The sequence below is a fragment of the Oncorhynchus nerka genome, linkage group LG27 (assembly GCF_034236695.1).
Source record: "Oncorhynchus nerka isolate Pitt River linkage group LG27, Oner_Uvic_2.0, whole genome shotgun sequence".
Lineage (NCBI taxonomy): Eukaryota > Metazoa > Chordata > Actinopteri > Salmoniformes > Salmonidae > Oncorhynchus > Oncorhynchus nerka.
Genome location: NC_088422.1, coordinates 68,007,913 through 68,025,610, shown reverse-complemented (window position 1 = coordinate 68,025,610; position 17,698 = coordinate 68,007,913). Strand labels below are relative to the sequence as shown.

The window sequence follows — 17,698 nt, the reverse complement described above, 5'->3', positions numbered from 1 at the left end:
CACATAGACCTTCAGGGCACAGGGTAAAGGGAGATCCGGGAGCAGGACACTGCTGGGCGGCCGCTAATTTCTGCATTTCTGTGTCACGGTTCCCTCTCTGTCTCTTGACGGCTTGTAGGCTCTTTAACAATATGACCTATTAATGTAAACTAGTAGCTTTAATTATATACTGCACTATATGATTTAGCTGGCACTGGTCCCACGACGAACCCAGCGCTGTACCTGTATCGCAGTGATTAGTGGAAGCGCGCTCTTCTGGAGAAGAGATTAGTCAAATCATTAGAAGAGAGACTTTTATTATAGCTTTGCACACATATTTAAATGTCACCCCACATAACGAAATTATACACATTATATAACTAGGCTATATAAGGCCTGCTTTTAGTAATAACACACATATTATTTAAAATAAAATAATGAATCAATACTAATACTACTACTAATAATAATAATTATAATACTATTACGTATCCTTTAAGTTACTTTTTAGTATTTGCTTTCGTTAGGTCTATAACACTAGCATTTAAATAGACAACCACCTCGATTCTAAGACATAGCCTATACTTCACAGGACATTGGGATATTATGTTGTTATAGGCTACCGGTAGACACTATTGTCAAACAATAAGCGGCTAAATGTACGGCGTTGTAATATTATTTCAGAAGTGAAATAGAAGGACACCATCTGGATAATCAATCACATTTAGTCTGTATTCTACGCTATGAAATAATGACATAAGAGTATCGCTCCTGATCATTGTGGACAATGAGGTGACCCGGTCGGTGAAAGAGCACGAGAGAGAGACCCCATGCTGTTCCCATGCCTCTGCTATGCCACATTGGTTGCTTTTTATTTCCTGGGCCCCGCCCCCACTACAATACATGGCAGTGATCTAAACAGTTATTTTGGTCTCTTAATTACGTCTAAAACCTATACATTAGCCTTCTCAAAATGCCACATCAGCATCGTCACACAGCCCTAATAACTAACATCTCATTCCCAGTGGTGATTTCCGTCCTCCTCCTTCCGGAGCATCTTTTAGCCTATCTGTCTATGACGATCTAACTATCAGGCTTGGTGAAGCAAACAGACATGCCTTGTCCCACCCCTTAACTAGGAGCCCAGCACATGAGCGTAAATGTAAACATACACAGACATAGGCTACAAAACAGTAGTATCCTAGCGGATGTGGGGTTGACACTCTGACAATTAACCGCGCGCACTCATTCGCACACGTGTGTGTGTGTGTGTTTGTGTTTGCGTGTGTGTGTATAGTAACAACGTACTGCTTTGCAGGAAACTCCCACATGCCACAAACATCTACAATAATTACACTTTTTATGCTCTCATTAGAGCCTCGAATGCTTTAAAAAAGATATACTGTTTTTGAAAAGGGTGTTGCTGCGTGCATACAGAAGCAAATAAATGATACCAGAACCGACCTTTATGCATTCCAGTAAACCTGTCTTTCAGCACAGTGAGTTCGTATATCTTTCCGAATTCCTCAAAAAGGGGCTTCAGATCTTTCTCCTCCAGGTTTCTGGGAATCTGTCCGATAAACAGCTTGATGGCGTCGTGGTCCTTCATTGGAATGGTGTTCTGACCGATCATGAGTCCGTTCATCCTGCCGGCGCTGTTCGTGGTGCTGAATCCATTCTCTTGCTGCACTCCGTTTGCAGTGACTGTAGCCATCTTTCCTAAATGGGCCGGCGGCTGGTCTCTCTCTCGCTCTCTCTCTCTCTCTCCCTTTCACCCTTTCCCTCTCTCTAAAGTCAACTGCAAACTCCCCCTACTTTATTTGTATCTTCTTTCTCTCTCCCTGTCCCTCTCCCTTTTTACACAGTTTCTCTCTTCTTCTTTCTCCTTTCTCTCAATCTATCCTATTGCTTTGATTTCGCTTTATTTATGTTTGATGTATTTTCATTCCTCTTCCCGTTCTCAATCTGTTTCTTTCTCCCTGTGTCAGCTGCCACTCTGCCTAGTGACGTCAGCTCGTAGGCTTCTGACTAGACCCCTAGCTAATTTGCATAACAAGCCCGGTTTAGCCAATTGGAGGGCAGAACGACCGAGAGCGGACAGGGTGTAGTGAGAATCCAAACATTTGTGTAAAGGGAAAGCTCGAGACTTTTAAGAGGAACAAAAACAGGACCTTGCCGCTGTAGGCTACGTATGAAATTGAATTCTGTAGATAATCATTCTCACAGGTAGCCTTGTTCTGGCTAATAGGAAAGACACATTTAGATATGTGTAGGCTATTGTCTGCTGTGTTTTGATGTCGCGCGCTCAAAGAAAACCCAGTATCTACATTCCTAACATGTTGCTGTCCATGGTGCTGAATTGGCGCTACCGTTTAGTTTCAACAGTTTTTGGACTGATCTACGGGTTAATTTCACCCGCTTCATTATCAACGGGACTTTGTCTATACATATCAAAATCCACATAACTGATGTATATGTTGTCATATTAAAGTACAACTAATTAAGTTTTGTTTTTGGTAATCATGGTTTATGAAAGGCTCAAAAGTTTGGTCATAATTAGGTCAGAGATCCTAAGTGGTGATGATGTGCACTATTACGGCAGGGATGAGATTATTGATGGGATGCTGAATGACTCCAGTACTGTAAGGCTATTTTGAGAGCCAGGCAACAGGTTATGCAGAGATGAATTGTTCATCAGTCAGTGGTGGCAAATATTCTAGAGAAGGATATAACTACAGTTGAAGTTGGAAGTTTACATACACTTAGGTTGGAGTCATTAAAACTCGTTTTTCAACCACTCCACAGGTTTCTTGTTAACAAGCTATAGTTTTGGCAAGTCTGTTAAGACATCTACTTTATGCATGACACAAGTAATTTTTCCAACAGTTGTTTACAGACAGATTATTACACTTATAATTCACTGTATCACAATTCCAGTGGGTCAGAAGTTTACATACACTAAGTTGACTGTGCCTTTAAACAGCTTGGAAAATTCCAGAAAATGATGTCATGGCTTTAGAAGCTTCTGATAGGCTAATTGACATAATTTGAGTCAATTGGAGGTGTACCTGTGGATGTATTTCAAGGCCGACCTTCAAAAGCAGTGCCTCTTTGCTTGACATCATGGGAGAATCAAAAGAAATCAGCCAAGACCTCAGAAAAAATATTGTAGACCTCCACAAGTCTGGTTCATCCTTGGGAGCAATTTCCAAATGCCTGAAGGTACCACGTTCATCTGTACAAACAAGAGTACGCAAGTATAAACACCATGGGACCACGCAGCCATCATACCGCTCAGGAAGTCTCCTAGAGATGAACGTAATTTGGTGCGAAAAGTGCAAATCAATTCCAGAACAACAGCAAAGGACCTTGTGAAGATGCTGGAGGAAACAGGTACAAAAGTATCTATATCCACAGTAAAACGAGTCCTATATCGACATAACCTGAAAGGCTGCTCAGCAAGGAAGAAACTATTGCTTCAAAACCACCATAAAAAAGCCAGACTACAGTTTGCAACTGTACATGTGGACATAGGTCATACTTTTTGGAGAAATGTCCTCTGGTCTGATGAAACAAAAATAACTGTTTGGCCATAATGAACATTGTTATGTTTGGAGGAAAAAGGGGGAGGCTTGCAAGCCGAAAGACACTATCCCAACCGTGAAGCATGGGGGTGGCAGCATCATGTTGTGGGGTGCTTTTCTGCAGGAGGGACTGGGGCACTTCACAAAATAGATGGCATCATAAGGGAGCAAAATTATGTGGATATATTGAAGCAACGTCTCAAGACATCTGTCAGGAAGTTAAAGCTTGGTCGCAAATGGGTCTTCCAGATGGACAATGACCCCAAGCATACTTCCAAAGTTGTGGCAAAATGGCTTAAGGACATAAAATCAAGGTATTGGAATGGCTATCACAAAGCCCTGACCTCAACCCTATAGAACATTTGTGGGCAGAACTGAAAAAGCGTGTGCAAGCAAGGAGGCATACAAACCTGACTTAGTGGCTCTATCTAGGAGGAATGGGCCAAAATTCACCCAACGTATTGTGGGAAGCTTGTGGAAGGCTACCCGAAACGTTTGACCCAAGTTAAACAATTTAAAGGCAATGCTACCAAATACTAATTGAGTGTATGTAAACTTCTGACCTACTGGAAATGTGATGAAAGAAATAAAAGCTGAAATAAATAATTCTCTACTATTATTCAGACATTTCACATTCTTAAAATAGTGATCCTAACTGACCTAATACAGGGATTTTTTAATAGGATTAAATGTCAGGAATTGTGAAAAACTGAGTTTAAATGTATTTGGGTAAGGTGTAAATAAACTTCCGACATCAATTCTATCTAGAATATATGCCTAACTAGTGGTTAACATTCAGATATTCTCATTACATCTTATGCATAGTTATATAGGCGCGGTAAATATTGATTGTTGCATGATTGTAACATCTATGCATATGATGAAAAAAAAAATATATATGTATGGTATGTCAATTCAATATTTATTTATTTATTTATTTATTTTATTTTACCCCTTTTTCTCCCCAATTTCGTGGTATCCAATTGTTTTAGTAGCTACTATCTTGTCTCATCGCTACAACTCCCGTACAGACTCGGGAGAGACGAAGGTTGAAAGTCAAGCGTCCTCCGATACACAACCCAACCAAGCCGCACTGCTTCTTAACACAGCGCCATCCAACCCGGAAGCCAGCCGCACCAATGTGTCGGAGGAAACACCGTGCACCTGGCAACCTTGGTTAGCGCACACTGCGTCTGGGCCGCCACAGGAGTCGCTGGTGCGCGATGAGACAAGGATTTTCCTACCGGCCAAACCCTCCCTAACCCGGACAACGCTAGGCCAATTGTGCATCGCCCCACAGACCTCCCGGTCGCAGTCAGTTACGGCAGAGCCTGGGCGCGAACCCAGAGTCTCTGGTGGCACAGCTGGTGCTGGTCAATTCAATATTTAATACATATCCCAAGCATATCCTCTATGTTGAATGAAATCAAAATAGATCTTGCAGATGTTTTCATATTTGTCTTTGTATGAGAAGGTTCCTCTCCTCTGTATGCAGGAGTGTGGTTGTTGTTTGGGGAGAGGAGGGTTATTTAAAAAGCTCTAGTAACATCTGGCATTGCATTGCTTTGGTTAGCTTTAATAATTTATTTTCTATTTAATCACATCTTTGTAGATCGTTTTTAAAAAGATCCTGCAGAGTTTACATGCTGAATGGGGTATTAAAGCACAACAGGCCCCCTTGTCAATACCATCAGAGGCATTCATTGCCATAAAGGCAGAGCTAATGTAACGTCAGTGTCGCCCTCTGGGTTTGTGTTTTTTTTTTGTTTCCTTCTTTTTGTCGTCTCTCAGTGGGGAACCTTGCCTGCACAGCTGTGAAGACTTCCAAACGGCTTGGCAGGGGAACAGACATGCAGGTACTGCTGCCTGGCTGCATGCTATCTCCTATTATGCCACTGCTGCTGCTGTGTATACATCTTTTTGTTTGAGTGCGGGGAGGCGTCTCAGAAAGGTTGACAGGGTTCTCAGGCTTGTCGCTGCCAAGCCTCACCACCTGTACTGAAACGGAGGGAACCGACGCGCTTGGGCCTCTCACAGATGGAGTGCAGTCAGATGAGTTCCAAGCTGTGCTTGTGGAGGCATGTGAACTTTTCACAAAGAAAGAATGCACACAAGAAGAATATTATGTGTCCAACAGGATTTTTCACACCTGAATACCCCATTTCCCTTCATCCCTTTTTCATGACAAACATTATTCACAACGTATTCAAGGTGACTCACCGGAAAAGTCACAGGCAAGCTATTTGAAATACCTCCAAATAGATTCAGTGCCTTGAATTTCCCAAATCAGAGACGGACAACCCTGGGAGTGAAAAATGGTTTTAAAGGAAATGACCTCAGTGTGTGTTCATTATTAACCAATTAAACAGATCACGGGGAGTAGACGAGGTGTAATGCAGTCAGGCATGAACACATTTCACTGTCCATCTTGTAAGAATGAGTCAAATTGAAGAGAGAAAAGAGCCATTGATATTCATGTTATTGCCTCTATGAGGTGTGATAGTATTTATGTGAATTTAGGAGTGGTATGGTAATCCTGGAGCTTTCTCCAACACACAGGCTCTATCTGCTGCTGGCTGCCTCGGGGAGGGGTTGTGCTGTCAGTGCACTGTTTCCCCACACGCCCCAGGAGAGAAAACCACTCTCTCTGAAGCAATCATTTGCTTTCAAAACTTGACTTCCCTCAAAATTCATTCATTTGCCTGTGCACAATGGAAGTGGCAGTATACCACTTGTTGGTCCAAGCCTTGGCTGCGTATAGAGGGATTTTTTAGGCTTGGTTCATTTTCATTTATAAAGGCTGGATTACATCTCATTGATGAGGGACTTATATCCTTTATGGTGGGCGTCCTCTCTAGTGTTAGTGCCTGGCCGTTCCACTGAATGCCAAGCAGGCATCTTGCATTGCACATTAAAGAGTCGCAGTAAACAGAGGGAATGAATAAACGAGAGACAAACAAACAACAGGTCATGGAGACCGCCATGAGTCATCTTCTTCCTGGCAGCTAATGAATCCCACAATCCTCTCTGCCTGCCTGGTTCCCAGGAGTATGTTGTGCACTCAGGCATTTTGCTCTCTCTGTATGGTTACATTTCTCCATTTAACAACATCTGAATATGCATTTTTGTTGTTGCATTATGTTGGATGTAACAAAGCGACTCAGCTATATGAATACACTGCTGTTGGGTTATTGCAATGTCACAGTTTGGTGGAGAAAACCCCTCCCTCCCTCACACACACACATGCACACGCACACGCAGTCACACACACGGACGCGGACACACTCACGCATGCACGCACGCACGCACACACACACCGCTGTGAGTCAGATGAGGACAACATGGGCATCTACACAGTACTGTGAGGTGAGTAGAGAGTAGAATGGAGGACTCCATTCACACCCAATGGCAGGAGGGATCCACTGAGGAATCACAGGTAACAGTACTGACATACAAGCAGCCAGCAGGATCACTTCCTGGCATGCCCATTCACAGAGAACAAAGAATCATCACCATGTTTTTCTCTCAATGCCCAATATGTAGAAGTAGGCAACATATTCTGTTTGATGAAGGGTATGTGGAGAATGAGTCAGTATTATGGTGACAGCTGGAGGTGAGGCGCACCAGAACTCTCAACAACAGCATCACATAATGTTAATGGACTTCTTTACGGCGCCGAGCGTACAGTTGTCATGGCAGTCTATTTTTACTTTGGTGGAGGCCCAGCAGGATCAGTGATTCAGTGTGGTGTTTGAAGCTCACACCGATGAGATGAGTCACACGTATAGCAGCCCGGCTTCACAGAGCCCACTCAACTAGTTCACAAGCTGTTCTCGGTAGCTGCTGGCGCACATGTTGTTTGGCTTCCATCATCTCCTCGCGTTTGGAGAGAGAGGGAAGAGAAATAAACCTTTTTCACCAAATCTATTTTTCATTAGCTTTTAGCGCTTCTCTTGTATGAGCTGTTTGATTTCAGCAGAGATGTCTCTCGAGCGGTGTATTGTAGTGCCGTGTAGTTCTGGTTGTGCTAAAGAGTAGCTTACAGACCTATGAAAACCTTTGGTGGATCTTGCTTGGCAGGCATAGGATCAGGCTTTACTTTGAATGCAGATGTAGAACCATGAGCAAAACGATACTATTTCAAAAGCATGTAAATGCATATTCTGGGGCGGAGCCACAATATTATGGAAAGTTTATTTGGATAGTCCATCTGTAGACGCTCTACAGACTCACTAACATTTCAACTAACTATCTACTAACCCTAAACCTCCAACCCTAACCCTTATCCTAACCCTAAACTTAACCGTTACCCTAACCTTACCCTTATTCTAAACCTAACCCTAACCCTAACCGTAACAGATAGTTTGTTGATAGTATGACTATACAAATAAAGTGTGAATGTTATTTTATTTCAGTACATTTTTCGACATTTTCATTTTAAGTTTGGGAAAGGTTGATTATTCACATATCACAGCTTTCCTAAAGTCAGTAAGATAGTTCCAGTCTTGTCAATGTCAAGGCGAAGCACCAGTGGGTTGTAAACGTGGGATAACAATCTCCTTGGAGGAGAGGCAGGTATATATCCTCTGGCAAAGACATCAGAGAATGAAAGATAAACAGGGGGGGCCAAAGACTAAATGTAGCCACATCACAATATGACTGAATTAGGAATGTCTCCTCAGTCAGTATGTAGGATACTTTTCTCTGGGGGCTTCACAGCATCATCCAGTTGACCATTGGGCAGTGGTATAATGGGTGACTCAATCTGTCCGTGTGTATGTGTGTGTGTGTGTGTGTGTGTGTGTGTGTGTGTGTGTGTGTGTGTGTGTGTGTGTGTGTGTGTGTGTGTGTGTGTGTGTGTGTGTGTGTGTGTGTGTGTGTGTGTGTGTGTGTGTGTGTGTGTGTGTGTGTGTGTGTGTGTGTGTGTGTGTGTGCGCGCACTGTAGCTCAGTCAGACCACTGTATGATTTACATAGATAAGTCTACCTGTTAGGATGCCTGTGTACCCCATGGGTTCAGTACAGCATTGTGCAGTTCCTCTCATTTCATACCACACAGAATAAACAGGAGAATGTGCCATTACTGTATGCAGGCCTAGTTTATGTCATATAGAAATGTTTGCTTTTCTCACAGTTAATACATTTTCCTCCTACAGAGTAGACAGACAGTGAGTCCAAGGTTGCACATGAATAAATCTGCAAAGAATTGGTACTGTATGTTTGGGGTGATACAGAGGTCAGTATGCTTGTATGGTTATCTTATGCTAATGCTTGCTGGAATATTGAGAGTAGTATGGCCAGCTACACGAGGTTTTAACTGTCACATTCTCAGGCCCTGTTACCCCTGCCAGCCAGTCATGCTGACCTCTGGCCAAACTCCTCTGGTCAACCTCCAACTACCATCAGGGGTTTTAATAGCTGTAAGGTCACTTCTGGCTATAAATACACATTTATTAAGCATTTCTGGTAAATCATGTGCTAACATACCCATATGTATTTCCTGTGTATTTACACATATTCGTGTCTATTCATGGAGGTGACATGTAGCTGAATTATTTTCCAGTCTACTCTGCTAGCCTCCCTCCACCGGGTCCCAGACAGAGGCAGGACTAATGTCTGGTCCAGGGGGTTCCTTGAAGCTCTCCTGCAAGTTAATACATTCTGGGCCATCTGTTTCCACACACCTCCTTTCCATTACCAAGTGCCCCCCTCCCTGGCCCACAGTCTAATTAACTTTGGTCCCTCTCCTTCTCCCTCTCCCTCTCCCTGTACCCAGACTCAAACTGCCCCTCTGAGAGAAGGGGAGATGGAGAGAGAGAAAGATAATGAGAAAGAGAGAGACAGAGAGAGCATCTTCCCCAATATTTGGAACCAAGGCCTGATCACCCCAATCCACAAAAGTGGAGACAAATTTGACCCCAATAACTAACGTGGGATATGCGTCAACAGCAACCTTGGGAAAATCCTCTGCATTATCATTAACAGGAAACTCGTACATTTCCTCAGGGAAAACAATGTACAGAACAAATGTTAAATTGGCTTTTTACCAAATTACCGTTTGACAGACCACGTGTTCACCCTGCACACCCTAGATGACAAACAAACAAATCAAAACAAAGGCAAAGTCTTCTCATGCTTTGTTGATTTCAAAAAAGCCTTTGACTCAATTTGGCATCAGGGTCTGCTATACAAATTGATGGAAAGTGGTATTGGGGGAAAAACATACAACATTATAAAATCCATGTACAAAAACAAAAAGTGTGCGGTTAAAATTGGCAAAAAAAACACATTTCTTTCCACAGGGCCGTGGGGTGAGACAGGGAATCATCTTAAGCACCACCCTCTTCAACATATATATATCAACAAATTGGCTAGGGCACTAGAACAGTCTGCAGCACCCAGCCTCACCCTACTAGAATCTGAAGTCAAATGTCTACTGTCTACTGATGATCTGGTGCTTTTGTCACCAACCAAGGAGGGCCTAGAGCAGCACCTAGATCTTCTGCACAGATTCTGTCAGACCTGGGTCCTGACAGTAAGTCTCAGTAAGACAAAAAAAATGGTGTTCCAAAAAAGGTCCAGTCGCCAGGACCACAAATACAAATTCCATCTAGACACCTTTGCCCTAGAGCACACAAAAAAAACTATACATACCTCTGCCTAAACATCAGTGCCACAGATAACTTCCACAAAGATGTGAACGAGCTGCGAGACAAGGCAAGAAGGGTATTCAAACAATTTGACATACCAATTAGGATCTGGCAAAAAATAATTGAATCAGTTATAGAACCCATCGCCATTTATGGTTATGAGGACTGGGTTCCGCTCACCAACCAAGAATTCACAAAATGGGACAAACACCAAATTGAGACTCTGCATGCAGAATTCTGCAAAAATATCCTCAGTGTACAACGTAAAACACCAAATAATGCATGCAGAGCAGAATTAGGCCGATATCCGCTAATTATCCAAATCCAGAAAAGAGCCGTTAAATTCTACAACCACCTAAAAGGAAATGATTCCCAAACCTTCCATAATAAAGCCATCACCTACAGAAAGATGAACCTGGAGAAGAGCCCCCTAAGCAAGCTGATCTGGGGTTTCTGTTCACAAACAGGACAGCAACACAATTAGACCCAACCAAATCATGAGAAAACAAAAATATATTATTTGACACATTGGAAAGAATTAACAAAAAAACAGAGCAAACTGGAATGCTGTTTTGCCCTATACAGAGAATATACAGTGGCAGAATACCTGACCACTGTGACTGACCCAAAATGAAGGAAAGCTTTGACTATGTACAGAATCAGTGAGCATAGCCTTGCTATTGAGAAAGGTCGCCGTAGGCAGATCTGGCGTTCAAGAGAAGACAGGTTATGTGCACACTGCCCACAAAATTAGGTGGAAACTGAGCTGAACTTCCTAACCTCCTGCCAAATGCATGACCATATTAGAGAAACATATTTCACTCAGATTACAAAGATCCACAAGATTTCGAAAACAAACCCAATTTTGATAAACTCACATATCTACTGGGTGAAATACCACAGTGTGCCATCACAGAAGCAAGATTTGTGACCTGTTGCCACAACAAAAGGGCAACCAGTGAAGAACAAACACCACTGTAAATACAACCCATATTTATGTTTATTTATTTTCCCTTTTGTACATCGTTACAACACTGTATATAGACATAATATGACATTTGAAATGTCTTTATTCTTTAGAAATTTGGTGAGTGTAATGTTTACTGTTAATTTGTATTGTTTATTTCACTTTGTTTATTATCTACTTCACTTGCTTTGGCAATGTTAACATATGTTTCCCATGCCAATAAAGCCCTTGAATTTAATTTAATTGAGAGAGAGAGGGACAGAGATTGAGATGGTGGTTAAGAGAGAAAGAATAGGAAAAATATATATTCAGTTTACCTGTTGTTTTGAAGAGGACACATCTCTCAAGGCTACACATTCTGGGGTCCACACTATTCTGAAAGACTTTTCATTGTTCGGGGACAACGTTAATAATTAGCATGTGTGTGTGAAGGGTACTTAACACTTTGACAAAGAGAGGGAACATTTGTGAGCCAGTTGTATCACTGCTATTCGTAATAAACCAAAGCCTTCGTTGGGAGAGGAATACTAATTGTGGGGGGATGAATAAATGAAAAGCCACAGAACGATTGAAAACCGGAGACATTCCCTGTGAAGAATAGATCCACAGAATGAAGGGAAAAGGAAGTAATGAAAACTCCATTTGATCTATTCACATTTATGCCATTCTCAAATAAACATGAATACATCTCGTTTGAAAGCATTTTTTGTATTTTCTCCGGATCTATTATTTCGTAAAGAACTAAGATGTAAATAGATGTATAAACCTGAGGTGAGAGTAAGAACAGAACCATCGGGCTTTGGAAAAAGATCATTTTAAAATGTAGACGTCTTTAGATAATCGCGTGCCCATGGCATATAGCTCGGTACTTGTTACAAACACTTTAAGTTTTTATTCCAGTTTAAATTCTCTAATCTTTGTTTTGCCATTGATCTCTAAAAAGTCACTCAAAACATGTACAAATTGGAGTATTGCAATAAATGATATACAATTTGTCACCCAACAAGCTTAGGCGACAGTACTGTATGCTACCTTACCCCAGGTTCAACACCTCCATTAAAGAGAAATGCAGATTTTATGAAACTGTAATGGTCTTGGAGGAGATGATACCACAGCAGCTGGCCTGTTGACTATGGAAGGGGGGTGTATACGGTTTTCTGACACCCTGTTGAAGAGTCTGGTATTTCCATGAATCCCATGCATATTAAATCGTACAGACCTGTTGTCAACCTCGGGAAGTCTCTTCATGGGGAAGCATGGCAATAAGTTACTGCTGCTTGTCATATGCCAGCCTGGTTTGCTATTACTGTTTGTGTGCAGGACCATTGTCTGTTGACCCAGGGGGTATTCTGTTTGAGGCTGATTTCAGCTTTATGACGCAGACAGACAGAGAGAGCCTCTACAAATACTAGGGAGCAGGCAGAGCCTTGGAAAACACCTACATCTCCTCTTCAAATAAATATTTTAATTCCCCTCCAAATTGAATTTGTGAGATGCAAAAATAGGTGGTGAGTATTTGCACATGACCATCAGTGGTGGGAGAGGGGGGGGGGAGATGATGAGGTGTTTTACAACTCAGAGGAGCCTATCAGGAAGGGCACGTCCCTCATTACCTGGTGTTTGAGAGAGATGCAGCTGCAGCACGTTAAGAGGCCCATTTCACCCAGACCTCGACCTGCATCAGAGAGGGGAGGGAGAAAATCTCTGACATGACCTCCAGCGAGGCGAGCGTGTCGGGAACCACTGGAGACGGGGGTTGGAATGGATGGAGGAGAGGGGGATAAACACATGCCAGCCATGAAATGCAACCTGGCAGCTATTGGGCTTTGGCCTGCAGGGGGCCTCTCTCTACAAAACCGACTGTGGAACGACACTGAGGGAACCTGAGAGAGGGAGAGGAGAGAGAGAGGGTGAGGAGAAAGAGGGGGGAGAGGAGAGAAAGGGCAGAGTGAGAGGGAGAGAAGAGAGGGCACGCCATCTCACAGGGCTGTTTATTAATGTAATTAAACACAGGCTGGCTCTCACTCTACACCACACCTGACCTCCACAGGAGAGAGAGAGAGAGAGAGAGAGAGAGAGAGAGAGAGAGAGAGAGAGAGAGAGAGAGAGAGAGAGAGAGAGAGATGGAGTGTTGTAACTGGGACAGGATATTGGAAGGATAAGGCAGGAAACAAGAGAGGACAGGCAGAGACACATTAACATATGACGTGATGAGAGGGAGGAAAGATGTGGACACAGAGGATGAGAACCAGGGACAGAAATAGAACAGGCAAATAAACAGATAGGATATAAAGAAGATGCACAGGTGGAGAGTGAATCACAAACCAACAACAGAAGAAGACATAACAACAACAGAAAGCCACTGAGAGGTAAATGAGAGGCCAAATGGAGGGGATCTAGGGAGAGGGAGAAGGCCAGGGCAGATTGTGGCCCAGGGGCCTGTGTGAAATATGAAGAATGTCATGTAATCACATTAGACAAAGTGCACTTCTTTGTCTCATCACTTCCCGTCCTGCCTGTCTGTCCCTCTCTCCATCCGCTCACCTGTGGGCAGAGGGACCCAGTGAGGCAGACAGGGCGGCAGAGACAGGGCTGGGCTGTGAAAGGGTGGAGGGATGTGAGAAGGGCGAGGGGGGTGGCAGCTTGAAGCACACCCTGTCACAATCCATTTCTCGTCTCCACAGCCCACATTAGACGCATTGTCACAATAATTACATTTCTCTGTATTAATTGACGACTTGTAATGGAAATGTGAGCAGTCGGGGAATGTATCAGAGTACAACAACAACAATAGCAGAGGCAATAACAAAACAAATATCATCTGGACAAATGAGGGAGGGAATTAGACATGATTGATGAGTATTGGGGCTTCAGAGTCAGCCACACACTGTCACACTGTCTGTGTGCTCTGGGACGTCTGACACTATGCATTTCACTGGCTTGTGTGTGTGTGTGTGAGCGCACGTGCCTGAGATTATGTGCATTTGTCTGTTTGTATGTGGGCTAAAGACTTTGCTCAGAGGGAAATTACACCAGCTAATGAGGAATTGGTAATCCACGGCAGAATTGAATTACCATGCAATAATACGTATTTCTATAACAAAAAAACAAAAAAACTGACGTTTTGAGGAGCTTAATCCCGTTCATCTGTAAGCTTTCCTTTTGTCATCAGTGTTTACACAAAATCATTTGAGCGTAGAAGCACAGAATCGTTACCTCATTGGCAGGAAAGCCCATTTCTCTCATGTTCTACATGTTCAATGCAGTTGAATGTGACCCTATCTGTTATTCTAGTTCTAGCACTAGATTCAGCCTTCTGATCATAGGGACAAGTACTGCAGAAGATTCAAAAGAGCTGCAGAAAGTTTCTCGCCATGTATAATCAATACAATCAACAGAATCAATCATTAGTTATAATACTCTAATATATCTGTAACCCCAGTTCCTCATCTCCTCTATCTTCCCAGACCCATCACCGCGCCTTATCTTGCTGCCCTCAGAGCATAGCCCCACCATATGACCTCATCATTCAGGGCTATGTCCTGTTGCCCTTAGGGACAGGGCCACATGTTTGACTGACTCACACCACTCCCACATGGCTCTTCTACAGTACATAGGTAGAGTGGGTTAGGACTGTGAGCTGCTACCTTTCTTTCAGCCTCTCAGTAAGGATGTGGGCTCAGGTTTGCAGTGCGTTGGAATGTCTATGGAGACAGGAGGACTTGAGTTCAGTGTGGTCCAGGGAGAGAGAGAGGGTGACCAATGAGTGAAACATCTGGCTGGAGACAGGGGAATGGAGACAGGGATTGGGACAGTATGGGAGTGGGGAAACAGAGAGGAAGCTCATCTGTTTGGCACATCTCCTCTGTCCCAGCCTCTCTTGGAGCACAATCTCTCCTTCATTGTTTCTGGCATCTTTATCTGAGACTGACAGATGGATCTTACTCCCTCGGTACACACTCACACAACTTGTGTACACACACACACACACACACACACACACACACACACACACACACACACACACACACACACACACACACACACACACACACACACACACACACACACACACACACACACACACACACACACACACACACACACACACACACACACACACACACACACACACACACACACACACACACACACACACACACACACACACACACACACACACACACACACACACACACACACACACACACACACACACACACACAAATCCATCCTTACTCTTCTCTTGAATGCTTTGGAGAGAATGGGAAGCTACGCAAACATGCCTGGCACTTATTCCAGGGTTCTGAGTGAAGCTCCAGCCACCACAGCAAACATTTCCCCACACAGTTTTTATTCCTTATAACCATGGCGATGCAGCCGAGGCCCTGGCGAGGGGAGGCTCAAGCGCTTTCAGCGTGGCCAGGAAGGAACCAGTGAGCTGAGCGTACCGCTCTCTCCCTGTCTCCCTGCCTGCTCCAGGAAACAGCTGCGTATTGGGGGGAAATGTGCGCGAGAGGAGGGACCCAGGCTGTCCCCGGGGAAAATGAAATGGTCCTCTGCAGAAATGTACCCCCAGGTAATTAACTATTTTGTTTCTGTTGAGCAATGGAACAATCACACACAAAACTGTGAACTGTGTGTATGTTGGCTTCACGACAATGTTCATAGTTATGACACCTACACAAGAGGTGGAACAATCATCTTTTTTATTGCTGCCATGATTTGATGACTCCTGAGAGTGTGCTCTTCTCCAGCATGTCAGTGCCTCATCACTGTGAGATAGGGGGGTTTGAGGCTCTGCAGCAGGTAGCATCACATCAGCAATCACTCCTAGCTGAGTCATCCAGCACATCGTATTTCCTCATACAGTCTCGTACATGCCAGTGTCTCTTCTTCCTGCATCCTATGACTAACAACATGAGACAAAAAAACAACAGCATTCACTCTTAGAATTAGGGGTGACTCGAAGAACCCTGAAGATCCTCAAGGAACCCTGGAATTCCTCAAGCAACCATAGCTTTCAATGGTTAATACTTGCACCTTTGATTAGTTGAGGGGTTCTTGGAGGAACCTTTAATGTTTCAAGGTAGCAAAGGTTCCTGGAGACACAGTATACACTTCCACCTTTAATGACAATACAACAAAACACATGATCAGGCATGACATTTACTCTCACGTGTGGTCCAAAATAACTATCTGATAGCCACACCTCCAATAAGTCACACCTCCAATTATCTGATAAGGTGCCTCAACTATAATATATTATTAAAACGGTTCAACATTTAACCCCTCCCACAACAGAAAGGTTACTATGTGAACCTTTACAACGGGGTTTCTTTGAAATAACCTTTTCAGGGGGATTCCTCAAAGAACCTTGAATTGAAAAGGTGCCCCCATAGTGGCAAACGTTTTGAACCCCAAAAGGTTTTTTGAGGCTCAAACATAGGAGCACACACACACACTCACACACAACGGAACATGGACAAAGAAAACCGTAAATGTCAAGCCACAGTGAGGAAGAAAGTGGAAAACAATGCATGATGGGAGGAGGGGTTAAGTGATCAGAGTGGGCGACTCTTACATCATGTAGGGCACAGTGCATGATGGGAGTAGGGGTTTGGCAACATACCCTTCTGAATTCCATATCTCAGTCCTCAAGCACTGTGAAATTAGAATACAAATGAAGACTAGACTATTTTGCCATGAGATCTGGAGGCACAATTTGAAGTGACAATGGGCAAAGGGGACCCAGCTCAGTAAAGGGGACCCAGCTCAGTGCAATATCTACGGTATCTCTCCTACCAAACGGTTCAACAAAAAAAAGTATTGCTCCCTCTGCCCTTCTCCTTCTGTCTGCACCCTCTCATTTGTCACATTTACAATGGAAACATCCAAATTTACAGATGCTATCAATTAATCACCTCCGGTCTAATTACAATCCAATTAACCTCGCTTTCTGTGCTCAATGCCTGCAGCAGGACGGACACTTCTCTGTCCCAGTTCCCTCCATACTCAATCACTAAGCACACATACACACACAAAGAGAAAGGAGGTGAGGGAGAGAGACTGGAAAGAAAACAAGAAAGAATGAGAGAGAGAGAGAGAGAGAGAGAGAGAGCGCAAGAGAGAGCAAGAGAGAGCAAGAGAGAGAGAATGTGACCATGAGCTGGAACCGGTCTCTCTCTGGAGGGGAGACACAGGTGTGTCTTGTGAGAGAGAAGAGTTGGATGAGCACTGTCAAGAGGAGGGAGGGATGTGTTCAATATTTAGGCTTTTCTTCCCTCTGTCACCATGGGATACTTCAGTGTCATACACCAATTGGTGCCCAGCTCGTATGGGCTTATACAACACTATTTCTTTAAGTAGGTGGATGTGTGTGTCTCTCCCTCAGTTCTAACCCCAGATGGATATACACCATGACTATTACCTGAGTAGGCAGGCCTGGATTTACAGCGGGCTGTCAGCCGGGGCTTTTAACGCCACACTGGGGCTGTTTTACAGCTCTGCCCGAGGGCT

The 17,698-nt window shown here is 43.6% G+C and overlaps 1 protein-coding gene across 5 annotated transcripts in view; it reads right to left on the bottom strand.

Moving 5' to 3' along the window:
- LOC115112531 (CUGBP Elav-like family member 3-B) overlaps positions 1-1,963 on the bottom strand; it is a 200,008-nt gene extending 198,045 nt beyond the window's left edge. For all 5 annotated transcript variants that reach the window (XM_065011925.1, XM_065011927.1, XM_065011928.1 and 2 more), the window contains exon 1: positions 1,444-1,963. In XM_065011925.1, coding sequence (XP_064867997.1) covers positions 1,444-1,693 — 250 coding nt within the window. In that variant the 5' untranslated portion in view covers positions 1,694-1,963. The remainder of the gene's footprint in view (positions 1-1,443) is intronic.
- Between the last annotated feature and the right edge of the window lie 15,735 nt (positions 1,964-17,698).